The sequence below is a fragment of the Folsomia candida genome, unplaced genomic scaffold (genome assembly GCF_002217175.1).
Source record: "Folsomia candida strain VU population unplaced genomic scaffold, ASM221717v1 Fcan01_Sc002, whole genome shotgun sequence".
In the NCBI taxonomy this organism is placed as follows: Eukaryota; Metazoa; Arthropoda; class Collembola; order Entomobryomorpha; family Isotomidae; genus Folsomia; species Folsomia candida.
Window position 1 is genome coordinate 12,078,990 of NW_019091194.1, and position 14,307 is coordinate 12,093,296.

Here is a 14,307-nt window from a genome sequence, read left to right on the forward strand (position 1 = left end):
CATCCAATTTTCTAAATTGCTTCTCAGTCGGTTTAGGACAAAAGTTGGAAAACATAGAGTAAAATGAAATTGAAATTCGTAAGAATCTCATTCAACTAGAAAGCAGAAGCTGATGCGGCTCCGTTGGCGTGTTTGGTTGATGATAGCAATGTTGCATAATACAAAGTAAGTGAATAATATTATACGTAATGATATATACAGTGAATGATATGTAGAAAGTATTACAAAGCAAGAAATTGTCATCGTCATATTTTTCTTCTCCAAGAAAAGTCATCAAGATCATAAGATAAATGATCATCTTCCCCTTTGTCCTCTTCCCCCATATCACAGATCAGCTTCCTATGTGGATCTACCATAGCTTGTCTGGGTTGAATTACGTCTATGACAGCTACGAACTGGTGACAAAAGATAAGCTGAACCTGGAATTCAAAGGGGAAGGTTTTAATTTCTGTGGTGAGTTTTGTAAATGATATTCAGAACTAGCTCGTCAAAACTAAAATACAAATTATTCAAGTTAAATACCCACACATTCAAATATGTACATGCGCTTTGAAATAATTTCATTATTAGTTAATCTAATTAATTTTTTGGGTGATGTCCGAGTATAAATAAACAAACTGGTCAGTGTTCACAACAAGGCCAGAAAACCTCAAAACCAAATTGGGCTAAAAGTTTTCATTGAGCAATTTCACGATTATATTCATTTTAGTTGAAACTCCATAAAAATTTAGTTTGTCGGTCTTCTCTGTATAGCTCGCACATGTAATGCGTGGCTTGGTCACTAATCTAATGTACATATTTATATACATGCATATGTACGTATATATGAACACATGTCGATATTACGCTACAGTAAGCACATGACCAAAGCATTCAGCTAAATAATGACTTAAATCGGATGTAATTCTGTAATTCTAATGTTGCTGGTTTGTGCAGTGCCACACCCTGGCTATTTCACCAGAGATGAATGAGTGAAAGGAAGTGTTGATTGTTTCACAAGTGAAGTTATCAATAAAGTTCCTGGACAAAGTTGAAACACAATATTTTCAACGGATATGAACTGATAATGCTCATCCTCCAGAATTGTTTAAAGTGGTGACCAAGTGTGCGAGCTAATTGCATGTATGTTTGTTGGCAATGTTCGAATAGTATTACGTGTCCAACTTTTGTTATATTTAATTGAAATATCAGAATGGAAAAAATTAACGTGAGTTTTTGCATGGAAATTATGCATGGATCCTTCATCTAAGGAACTGGTAGATTAAAAAACATAGAGACATGACAAAATGTCGGGAACCATCCCTTGCCAGTGGACATGCCTGAAAATGTAAAAAAATTACAATGCCAAAAAATTTAAAAATGGGTTCTATTATAATTTTAAATAAGCAGCTTCTGCTGATAAGGCCAAAACCAAACCAATGAGCGAGACAAACGATATGCACTTTTTTGCGAAATATTTCTCGCGAATATATGCGACGAAGTTTGGTTCAGTGAATTCACCCAATATGTTATTCGATTGGAATTCGACTGGAATTCTGGCATAAGCATTTTGTGAAATATAAAATACAAATACATTTAATGGTATGGATTTTCGGGACAAAAAATAGCAGTCTTGAAGCCGCCAGCCAGAGGACAAGATCATTAAATCTGTCTCTTCCAACGTGATTTACTAACAACCAAAGGCCTTTGTTCTTGCTCGAGCAAACCAAACCACCCAGACCGTGCTATGTTGCTGTTGCAAGCTGAAGATACCCGGCATATTGATTGTGGTCAGTGACCACCAATACCTCCGATTGAAATATTGATCAACTCAGTTCCACCACCAAACCAGCAAGAAACTTGGCTCTGCTGGAATCTGAGCATCTCAGATTCTATAAGAGATTAGACATTCTCTGTGACAACTGTCTCGTTAGCTTTTTACACGAGATAGACACCACCAATAATAAGACCCAGTTCCAGAAGCCCATTTGCTCACATTCGATCATCAATCTGCTTTTCTAGACAGTAAACAAACTCCCACTACAATCAACTCTCCTCAACCTTATTACACGAAATGGGTTCAGCTTCGTTGATGCTTTTATGTGACAATGATAAGAATCTTGTTGTGAACTACCGACCCGTCTCTTTCACTCACTTCTCGCTTGGGAAGGGCGACATGGTGTGCATGGCTCAGCGGTATGAAGATGTTAAAAGTTATCGGAAAGTAATGGTTACACGTCAAAATTTTGTTCCTGTCTGTTCCTGTTCTAGACAAAATTAGATTTGACTAATGCTTGTAAGTAATTGTACAATTTAAGCAAATATTTGCATATGTAAACATATCCACTTACGTTTACATATTTGGTATGTTTACTAATATAAAGAGTTCACAGTTAAGGTGTAGTTGCACTCATCTTGTTTCACACGCTTTGGAAGATGCAATTGCATGCAGGGTTGCAGAAATCTCATCTCACCCTCGTAAATCTCATCTCACTGAGATATAATGAGAAATAGTGAGACATGAGAAATATGAGATTTAGTGAGATTTATGAGCCATGCACTAGCGCCACCTAGCGGACGTGGTCATGAACTACAAGTTTATCTCATTATTTCTCATATTTCTCACTCAGCCCCAAGTGAGATGATTGATATATATCATTAAATCTCACTAAATCTCACTCAGTGATATATATCACTTGTAACCCTGATTGCATGTAATGTACATATGATACATAGTAGGTACAATACATAATATGTGTATGTTGATGCCTCCTGCAGATGCAGATGCAGATGCTTGCATTATGGCACCTTGTGATAGATATACATAAGAACATACAACGGTTTTTTCACATTTTCCTTTGTCTTCATATACGGCGTATATTTCTTAATTGTATTCTTGGACTAGATAGTTTGATGTATATCGTAGATAGATTGAAGTTAGGATAAGTTTTGTTATGGGAAATATTTCCTTTTGGGTTTTATTCCAGCTTGTTCAACCAGTTTAGCCCAGTTTCTTTCTCACCATTGATTCCCAAGTTGGACCTTTTATCTGTAAATGACTCTCAAACGAATATCTTAATGCACAAATAAGTAAAGAGTAAGAGCAGATGTCGATAAAAAAGAAGTGACCAAATTTTGAGATTAATTTCTGTGTCACCTAAACGCACAGAATTAATAATAAATAGCCAAATAAGAGATTCCGATAAAATATGGCTCTATGCTCATGGTTGAAAATGTAGTGATCAATATTATGCAATTTCTTGAATATTTATTATATACATGAAATAAAGCTTGGTTCCTTGTTTCCGTTACGCAGACAAGGCAAGGGATAGGACCATAATATGGTTAATGGGATTGGTACTCTACTTTTTTGTAATCATTTATTTGGTCGTTACAAAGTAGGTTTATTTATTGCTGCCATGATATCGTGAGTCGGGAAGTCGGGATGAGCAGAGTTATATTGTTCCTTGCATGCATATAATCCTCATCTGAATAGGTAAAATATTTGGGTGATGATATCGACTTGTTAGCTGACTTCTAAAAACACGGTGCATACAAATAAAAATAAAGGTGTGTACTTCAAGATCATGTTCATGTATTCTGGTGAATAAGAAATACGTCATGTTTTTTGTACCATGTAGTTTGATGGGATAAGCTCACAATTTAGTGCTTAGGTCAAAAATAGATAAAAGATAAGTAGCCACATTCCCATCGGCCTATAGTATCACGTTAATGGACTTGGAATTTTTAATGCTTTGCTTACTGGGCTAGGTAGGTCAGAATTTGGGGTGCTGAGGTTTTGACGTTGAAGATTTGGAGGTTCTTCTGTGTTTGAGTAAGGCTGAAACTGTTAATATCAGATTTAAACAACTGACCAAATTGTGAATTTTTGGATAAGATGATTTAAAAAATTTAACATTAAAAGCATTTTATATATGAAATTGCATGACTTGTTTCCGCTCAGTCAACTTTTGAGAAGATAATTTGGTGGGCCGTTCCAAACAAATGAAACTGAACTTATAGAAAAAGTCCTTCCACTGCATTTCATGTTCTGCATGTCATCCTTGCTTATTCTTCGCTTCTTCTTGTCTAGTTTTTTTGCGGAACAGTCCCACAGCAAGAAAATCCAGTGATGTGGAGAGGTTTTTTCGGAAGGTAGTGCAATACATCTCGGGTATTGTTGTTGATGTGGTGGTGGAGATGGTACCCACCAAGTGCAGGTACCAAGCCAAGTATGAGGAAGAGTTCATTTCTCCATCCACTTCCAATTCGAATCTTTGTTGAACTTTGAAGCCTCACATCCAACTCTTGAGTCCCACTGGCGATTTTTCATGGCATTTTAGGGGTGTTCGTAAACCTATGCATTCAGTCCTTGATCACCATCCAACAGCCGCATCACAGCCTTTAGGCCAATAAGCAAAACACCTTATACGATTCCACTTCATGTTGTGTAATCATAATCACGCTGCATGATGAGCCCAGGAGAAAAACGATGAATCCATTGCGTAGCATTCCTTTCCTCCCATCACGATTCCTGTGCCTTGCATTTATTCGTTCCTCGTCTCTACCCGATGTTGCTGCAGGTTAAAGAGGTTCGTCTAGCCCTAACAGGCAACTAAAGTTCGAATGGTTTGAAATTTAAACTACCGACATCGTAAGAAAGAATTGGTGGTGGTGAAGTAAACCTTGGCCTCAACCAGAGGTGACAAAGGGAGACAACAGGTACCTGGTTTTACGGCGAGGTGTACATTTTCTGAATATCCGAGGAATGGAAGATGCGTATGCATGGACTGAAAATGTATATTATTATGTGACATTTCATACAAATTCTATGCATAGTTCCCATTTGTGTCGTATTTCGGGGGCTGGAAAGGTTTCAAATTTTCTATGCATGTCATCAGCTTATCGTTTCCTTTTCAGAGTTTTTTATTGATATTTTTTGTAAGCAAAGTTAACAGTACCACATAACAAAAAGTGTGTAGACTCTGGAACAAGTACTGACCGTGAAACCTGTCCATTACCACGTTGTTGTTGTGTTAAATTCTTTTCATTTTATTCACCTCGCGTTGTTGCTGTTGTTGTGATACACAACAGCGATTGCACAATTTTCCTTGTTGCTGGCAGTGGTTAAAGGAAACAGTAATGTTCATCCGTTCATCGCCGTAGGACGACTCAAGAAAATTGCCCATTTTGTAATGAGTTGTTATTATATAATGACTGGAGGAAGTAAAAACAGTTCAACGAAACGATAGTCACGGAACGTAACAAACATAAAGGAGGGACGAGACTTATCTCACTTTCGACATTTCCAGCTCAGGCTATTAGAAATTACAAGGCAGACACCTTCTTTTCCCTCATTTTTTCCTGGGTCTGAATTTACCGTGGCAAAGGCCGCGAGTTACATAATAAAATACTCAAAGTTCTGGCTGACGACGACGACGCTTGTGGGTACACAAATAAAGGTTCAAGTTTCATGGAAGATTTGGACCGGGCTGGACGTCATCTTACCAACTCATAATACTTTTCCATTACCGACGCATTCCCCACGCGGAATAATGAACTTCCATTTGCTTATGTTCGCTTGGCCTCTACGGAGGAAGACTCTGGAAAGTGCAGGTCGTGGTAACAGCAAACTGGTAAGAATGGAGAAGGAACGGAAGGATCCAAAGTCGCAAAGGGTTCGACTCTGGTTGTCGTCTCCGTCTGACTCATTCATTCAAAGGGTTTTATGATACCCGTATTTTATGGACTGACGGTCGATGATGCACTATCCATCCAGCTCTCTCCCCCTGGATGCATGGCAGAGGGTATACCAAAATTGCCATCGATCCAAAAATCCACACACATTACAAAGAAAGCAGCCTTTTCTTCCATTATCCAAATACAATACGTCACTGTGCTAATGGGAAAGGGTAAATTAATTCACACGCAAGAAAAGTGGGTATATATAGGAATACAAGAGTTTGCTCTGCACTTTGCAATCTAATGATGATATCCAATGGGTGAATTTTAGCGCATATAGATTGCGTGACGGTTATTAATGAAACGCTATGTTAATGGTAATTCCTTGTGTAATGATTGTTCCATGTGGTCACATAATTACCAGTAGAGAACTTCTGGAGTGCTCTGTGTACCATAGCAATTCCAGAGAGAAAGGTAACAACAGGTAATAGCCACGACACCGGATTCACAAAAAGTTGGAATTTTGTGACGCAAGTCTTCATTTCGATCTATAAAACGGCAGCTGCTATTTATTCATTAGAAGGAAGGCGTATGTAAGTAGTACACATAAAGTTCCCGGAAATATCATGTAGGAACTGTATCCATACTTATGTATATGTATACGAACCAATGTAACTATGTATGCAGTTGCGCTTTTTGATGTTCAATTTTCCCCTCAGACCTTGTTTTCATATACAAATACACCGATGTGCTTATATGAAGCTGTCGATTAATTTAAATTATTTATAAATAAACCTGTAAATGACTGTAATTATGTAAAACCCAATCAAGCATATTAATTATTTTAATACCACAACACAACGACGGTTGAAAAGAAATGTTGTGATTTCTTAGCTCATGCGACGCCTCTATTTAGTCGAAACAAGTCGAATTTCTGCATTATGACTCCGACCAGTCTACTGTATGGAACGCTAAGGTCTAGCCAGGTAAAATATGTATGAATAAGTGAAAGGCAAATGAAAGAAGGGACCAAGTTTTTGTTGCAACCTGTAAAACTTCTTATCCAACTCGACTGCAGTGGGAAAAAAAAATATTCCCTGACAGGTTTACACTCTTTTTGAGACTTGACAGGGCGGGTGGATTATGTTCTCTCTTTGTGTTGTGGATCCTCTCAACAAACTGTTGTTTCTCATTCTGCAGAATTTTATAAAATAATTAGATTCTGATTTAAATTAATTCAAAATGAACAATTTATTCTCCATGTTTAACAACAAAAAGAAGAATAAGGGCGAGAATTCATCAAAAGATGTGAGTAATAAGATCTGTGTGCCAAAATGATTTATTTATTTATTTAATCATCACCTTTTTAATTAAATACAGACTGTAGCCACGATAAATCCGAATCAGGAGAATTTGTTGTTTACCGTGGGGGTTAAAAGGTGGATAAACATTACTTAATAATTAACATGTCATCCACTAATTTTACAATTTCGAAACAGGTCGCCTGCTGTAGCAGTTGTGCAGCCAGTAGTGGTTAGACCTCCCCTTGCAATGACCGCGGCTGAGCAAAAAAGGTACGGTGGGTTATTCTTGATAGTTTAATTCTGCAGAATTTATATTTTTTGATGATAGGGAGGCAGCAAGGATTCGTACACAAAAGAGTCGCCACAACAAAAAGAAAGTCGCCATCCCCTTCGTGCCAACCCCAAAACGGGAAAAGATGTCCGCTGAACAAAGGAGGTATGTATTTTGTGATAAATTTTAATATTCGCAGATATATGTGTTCGGTGTTTGTTAACAGGATCAATCAACTAAACGTTGCAAGGACATGGAAGAAGAATAATAAGTAAGAAACGTAGTCCTGCAGGAAATTATCGTCTACAATACATCAGACATCTTAGCTTTTAATATACTATTTGAGATTTTTATGACACAGGGAGAAACACAGAATGGGTTCGAAAAACTGGCAACAAAATAATAGGTAAGAACCTATAGGACATTACTCGTTCTTAATGTAATATGTGGAATGTACAACTACAAGTATTTATTTTGTTCAGGGGAAGAGATCAGCAGAATCGTAAACGATGGAGACAAAAAAATAAGTAAGTAGAGTAGTCCTGCAGGAAAAAATGTTATACTTTGCTAAATTAAATACATATTTGTGGCTTTGTTATTACAGGGAAAGACATTCCATACAGATCAAGAGCTGGAAACAGAACAATCAGTAAGAAGCATAGTCCTGTACGACATTATTTTATAAATTGGTAATCTTAAATAATTGTGGTTTGTTTATACAGAGATAGGATCAAGATGAAACAAAAGAATTGGTATCAATCGAACAAGTAATTTAAATATTTTCATAATCACTCAAGATGTTAGCCGTCATGTTTTCTTTTTTCTGTAGAAACCGACTTAAGTCAATGAGAGCTCTTCTGGACAATAAACCTGTATACCAGTGAGTTAATACTCCATAATGATAATAACAAACAGTCCATAAGTCAATATTTGTAATTACAGTTCTAACAGAGCACGACGAATCTGCAGATTAAATAAGAACGGAATGACGGACTGGCTCAAACTCCACCCACATTCCAAATTCAGCCGTCAAGGAATGTGAGTTATTATACAAATTATTTTTTTAGAATGACCATAACTAACTAAATTTATATTTCTGCAGAAACTTTGAACGTTATTTGGCAACTCTTTCACTCAACTCCCTTATATACAAATATCCCCAGTGCGTCAAGGAGTCCTTCCTCCAGAACAAAAACTTTCTCATCTATCTCATCTCATTGTTTAATTGGCCAGGAATGGAGACGATGAGCCTGCAGGCAGTGGAGGAAAGGGTGAAGAAGGAACTCTTGAATAAAAATACTGACCTCCTCCTTCTTTATTATGTTGGCCTCTACGCCAAAAACGGCAAGAAAAAGTTGTCCAACCCTTATCATCCTCGGAACTGCAGTTCATCCGTGAACAAGAGGTTGGTCAAAGGGTACCGCGCATTCGAGAACGGCTTCATTTCCTGCAACGTTGGCGATTTGTGGACCGCTACCGGTGACAAGTTGAGGGAAATGGTGGCCGAGTCGGACGCCCTGATGAGGAGGGTGGAAGGGTACTTGATTGTGAGTCATGCTTTACTTCATTTCACACTGCAGAGTCCGACGTGCGAATAATTTGTATGTGTTTATTGTAAATAGCATTTCGGTTTGGCCAAGAATGTCGTCCTCCGTCACCTTGCCGAATACACGGAGATGCCCCAAATTATGATCAACAAGAGACGAGAACCAGTCACCACCACCGATAAGAAAGAAGGGGAAAGTTTGGCTGCAGCCAATGTTAATTTGTTTAGTAACGGATTTGCTGCTGGGTTCGTCAAATCAGGGGGTTTTGTGGAATTAGAACGGAATTTTGTATTGTTGAGAGAAATTGTGTTGCCTGAAGGCCAGTAGTTTACTTGTGTGAATTTATTTAATGAGTGACCTGTGATATGAATGAATTTGATACCCGTTTTTATATGAATTAATTATTATTGTTGAGATAGGATGATTAAAGAAGAATCATCGCGAAACTAAATATTTTACTTATTTCTGATACGTTTTATTATTTTGTTCATACATCCTGCAGGATAAGCATATGATAAGGTCATTTAAGTAAATTCATGAATGAAAACCTGTAAAAGTGGATCTCGAACCTTGGGCTGTTGCAGCCGCATAGCTGCTGCAGTCATTTCACCAGTCACAACGTGTGCTATAGTTTTGTGAGCATGATGTGGATTCAGCTAGGAGTTCTTTTCTCTGAGTGCGTTGGCTGACGAACGGAGAAGCAGCAGCAGCAGAATAGTTTTTCCAGTTGAAGCATAAAATGTTGAAAGCTCCGGAGTCTGCGTTTTATTATAATTCCGAATTTCATGAGCAAACACCCGACCCTTCCGAAAGTCCTTTCTCCTAGACCCGAATGGAAGTAGGACCGAATGAACGGGTTTACTGCCATGGGGTAGCTCAGGCCGCCCGCAAACGAGGATAATGCCCGGCACTACCACTGCCTACCACCACTCAACCGCTGCTTTCTCTTCCACCCTCCTGCCATGCACACGGAAAGCAGGCATTCCTCCCGTTCTTCTTCTTCTCCTTGTGCCCATCCATCTGCACTCCCACCAATAATCTACCTACCCCGGCAGTCACAACTTTAGCCACCCACAAGTCTGCTCAACTCGGAGAAATTCGAGTGACTTGAAAGAAAACTTGATTCCATTCAAACAACTCTAAACAATGCGGTATCAATACAATAGGCTGAAAAATGGGAGAGTTCTTGAACTTGAGATGCCAATTCAACTCTAATTCGTATTATTACGCGCATATTTCTAAGTACTTAATTCAGATGCTCATTCACAAAATTAAATTATTACGTCGGTCTCTTTACATGCTCACTGAAAATTCTAGCGATATATACAGAGGAAATTACTGCATATTTATACATATTGGTTGCGCTAATACATATGATGCACATTCCAAAAAATTGTCCACTTTCTTTCCAAAGTCCGTACTTAATAACTAACTATAGGTTTATGCTTATTTATATTCAATGTACAATTTTATGTCACAATTATTGCCACCTATTCGCTGCATACCTGTTGTGACAAAAATCAATTGCAAAGCAATTTTCATTATTAAACCTTATGGATGCATGCAGCATCGATTTAACAAGATGCATCGTGCAACGCTTAGCTGAGGTAAAAAAGCTAGGTAAAATGCACTTCAACTGCATCCCATGATCGTCACCCTCTCTGTGGTAAGTACAAAAATCAACAAAAAATTGAGGTTGGGAACATGAATGCACTATTCTGTGCTGTGCTCATTTTATTCATCAATGAGATAGCTGCATGACTGTTTAATAGATATTTGCATAGCATTCAAATTCAAGCAACAGTGGATCATATGCACACACCTACGTACATACAATGTTGACTATCCTTGCGTATACCCAAGCAATTTCATGCATCAGACTTGTTAATAATAATAAAAAATGAATATACCAGAGAATCTCTTTAAACTCTTGGCTGTATTATAATTCTCCGCATAACTACACACGGAGATCTCGTCACAGAAAGAGAGGAAGGAATAAAGTTTTAATACAGCCAAAGTAAAGCAATGCAGTAGTGGCATTTTGTTAGTTGACTCTTTCCCTTATTTCCCTTCAGTGCTTTGTAACTTTGCCGAGTTTGGATTAGCTTTCGACTCGAATATACACATGTACATATCTGGTCTTTAGTGAAGCAAAGGGTTGCTGCATAGCAAGCAAGTGAGGTATCAACCCGTGTTTTGTGCACATCGTTTTCGTCGTCTCATCTGCTCTTCTTACCTGTGCATTAGGGATGCTCTGTGTGTTTCAGCTCTCTCTAGACATCATTTAGCTATGTGGCATTGTTATTCTCAATCTCTTCTCCCGCAGACAGACAGAACTCTTGCATTGTTGTGGATTCCTCCTCCTGATTCCCATGCCTGCATCTTCTCCTCTCTGTATCGAATAGTTGCTGTTGAACTCTAATCCGAGCAGGAATAAGGCTGTCCTATATAAAAAGTTGGATGTATCATCCTGCACACTATGATATTTATCTAGCTGCTAATCCTAATCCCAGATTGTAGATTCGTAGACTAGTTCCTCTCTTTTTACTATCAAAAAGTAACACTAAACTATAACGAACCTCGTCGTAAAGTTGCATGCATACATCATTTCATTGCAACTGTCCATCCTTCCTCCTACTTGTTCTGATGATGCAAAGGTTTAATGTAATGCAATAATAACAACATTATGGAGGTTTGGCTAGGATAGAGATTTGCCTGTGGGATGAGGATGTTGGTGTTGATGTTGCAGGTTCAGTCAGTCTGGCAGAGTTCTTGGAGCAGTGCTGTGTGGTGCAAGAGAGAGAGAGAGCGAGAGAGTTGCCTCTGGCTTGCCTTTCGACAGCAGCGTTGGTCGCGGTCACGTTATTGTTGAGTTGGGAAGAATTTCCTGGACCCATATTAAAATCCTGAATATTTCAAACATCAAATTTGTTCAGCAGCTCTCATGGATTTGAGCGGAATATAATATTGTCCCGATAAAATAAGGAAACAACAATCATTATTAAAAAGTTTATGAAAATTGGGGAAGCATTCGTGCTCCTTTTCATCCACTTTCCTTACGGAACCTTTTACAATTGTTCTGCTGTGCCATATTAAAAATTAAAAAGGGAATTTCCGGCAGAACAATAAACCCGGAAATATAAATATCGGGAGGGAAATTACAATTGGGTTCGGATTTTTGGAGGGGAAGGTCTCTCCATGAGTAAAAGAAGGAAAGGGTCGTTAAACGCGAGACTGCTTTACTACACAGCAAGAACCTACTTTATAGGAAACCGTTTGGGTTGCTTGGTGCCTGGACGACTTTGAGTTGGTTCGCACGAAGAAGACATGGGAAGAAGACGACCAGAATAATACCACCTGAATACTGAATGGTTTGTGCTCGTGGTGGTACTGCCACCAAAACCCTCCATCCGACCGAATAGTGAACAACGTACTGGCTGGAGCCGTGAAACAGTTTTGCTAAAACCCGAGTGTTGTATCATGAAAGGCTCAGTTCCCTGGTTCCAAGCCACCCTTATGGATCTCTCGCAGCACAACTTGTCAAAGTTGCTTCCTACTTCCTCCTCTTCCTCCTCGTGCCCGCATTTCGGTGAATTTTAATATTTCATTCCCACAGAAGGAGCCAATCTTCACCCTGCTGACACACATACAGTTCGATAGTCGAGTTCCTTGTGCAGTCCCGCACGGCAACTTTGCAGTGTGGAAGTTGGACAAAATGCTGGGAAAGTGATGTAAAACCCAGCATCTGGATGAAACTCGGATTCATCCTTGGTCATAGTGCACGAGAGGTTCTAATAAATCGAGGTCTCAACTTTCTCAATCCATCCAATCTACTCACGTTCCGAGGTGGATAACTAAATACTCTGCTGTGAGAAACTAGTGTGTGAATGAAGCTGAAAATTTAGCATTCACTTTTCTCTGGTGAATGAAATTTTGTTAAGTCGACTCGTTTTTTAGCCAGGTGACGGGCATACATATACGCGTTGTATATGGCATAATAATACAGTGGTTGGTGTGTCGCGTCAATTGTGGAACAATGACAAATAAGTGATTGAGTGAAAGTGGACATTAGATTTCGCACCATGATACAGTTATCAATTACTTTGAGCAGTTAGCCAATGGTGGACAAAAACGAGAGGACAAAGAAACCGCAAAAGAATCTCTGGCCGTGTGGGTTGCAAATTGCTGCATAAACCCGTCCGAGTGAGTGGCAAGTGAAAAGAATTGGACTCGATTGGGCAGTGTCACACCGAACAAAGAATCTTGGCAAAGAAAGACAAAAACCAGGACTCGCTCTTTGTGGAAATTGGGCTAAATTAGTGACAACGCTGACAAGTCCGGAATACATTTGCTTTGTGTCTTCTTCACAATACGTGGGAATGGGATGAAATTAAGAACAAATGGACACAACCACACAGACATGTGTATCACCGGAAAATGCCATCACGCTACAGGAATTATAGGGTCGCCTTTAAACCACAGTTGATTGAGATTATATGTACTGCTCCTAAAATATAATTAGGAACACAGTAATTGCATGATAGAGTAACTAACGTGGTGTGTGATGTATATCTCCGCAATTCCGCACTAAATAACATGAGAAATTAACGAGATTGAAATTGAATCTCCTAATGTCATTAAACCATTGATCAGTTGCTACACTTATGTACTCACATTTACCTAATAAATGTAACAGTACTACTACACACAACTGTATTACTGGGAACTCGCATGTTTTCTAACTAAAGGAAATACTTCTCCCACAGCCAATTACCGTATCATCAAGAACCTGTGAGAAACGAAAGCAAAACTGGATCTACTATGTATATCTAACTACAAGTTCCTGTTTCAGTAAATTATTGCATCGCCAGCCAACCAGGAGAACAATTACACGACACTGACATTAAATACGAAGACATAGTAAAGGATTGAACCGATTTAAGAATTTAGGATCTCAGCCATTATAATCGCTACACATTATTATATGCATCACTTATGCATGGAGACGTTTTGATTTTTTGAGCTCTACTATCCTCCTGTCTGTTTACAGTGTTGGAATCAATAATTGTTGCCAGTGCGTCTTGTGTGTGTAAGAGAGAGAGTGAAGTGTTGTAATTCATAACTTGCGTGCATTTTGCAGCTTCATTCTTATTCACGACACGAGGAGTGAAGTGGGAGGATAAACTTTGCAGACTGGTAGGTATTCCATTTCATTTCGCAGTGATTGTTTGTTGCCTCGTCCAACCGCATATTTAGAAGATTAAATTCTGAACTTGAACTCGACACAATAAATCTCTCACTCCGTATCGGAACTTAAAACTAGTTTAAGTGGCTAATGGATTTGCCGACTTGGGCGATACATTACACTCATGTTGAGATGAGACACATGCATTTACTTCAACTATGGCTGTAACGTGCATCCCTCAGTTTATGCATACATACAGTTTTAGTGCAAGTTTTATCTGTAAATAAAATGTCATTTGGGTAAAACTCGCTGGCTGTTAACAACCGTTAGAGGAATACT

General features: G+C 38.7%; 2 protein-coding genes across 7 annotated transcripts in view; both read left to right on the top strand.

The window, feature by feature from the left end:
- Positions 1-6,786: 6,786 nt before the first annotated feature.
- Positions 6,787-9,241, top strand: LOC110843984. The gene is made up of 13 exons (XM_022090062.2): positions 6,787-6,969; positions 7,042-7,100; positions 7,161-7,235; positions 7,294-7,401; positions 7,463-7,507; positions 7,598-7,642; positions 7,719-7,763; positions 7,841-7,885; positions 7,959-8,003; positions 8,066-8,116; positions 8,179-8,274; positions 8,339-8,783; positions 8,859-9,241. The coding sequence occupies exons 1-13, from the start codon at positions 6,904-6,906 to the stop codon at positions 9,108-9,110; spliced, it is 1,377 nt and encodes a 458-aa protein (XP_021945754.1). The 5' UTR covers positions 6,787-6,903; the 3' UTR covers positions 9,111-9,241.
- Positions 9,242-11,531: 2,290 nt separating this feature from the next.
- Positions 11,532-14,307, top strand: part of LOC110843450 (protein turtle) — an 81,017-nt gene continuing 78,241 nt past the window's right edge. For 5 of the 6 annotated variants that reach the window (XM_035847366.1, XM_035847369.1, XM_035847370.1 and 2 more), the window contains exon 1: positions 11,535-13,979. The gene's annotated coding sequence lies outside the window, so the exon portion shown is untranslated. Of the gene's footprint in view, positions 13,980-14,307 lie in introns of all 6 variants that reach the window. The other variant, XR_004833899.1, reaches the window with a different exon arrangement.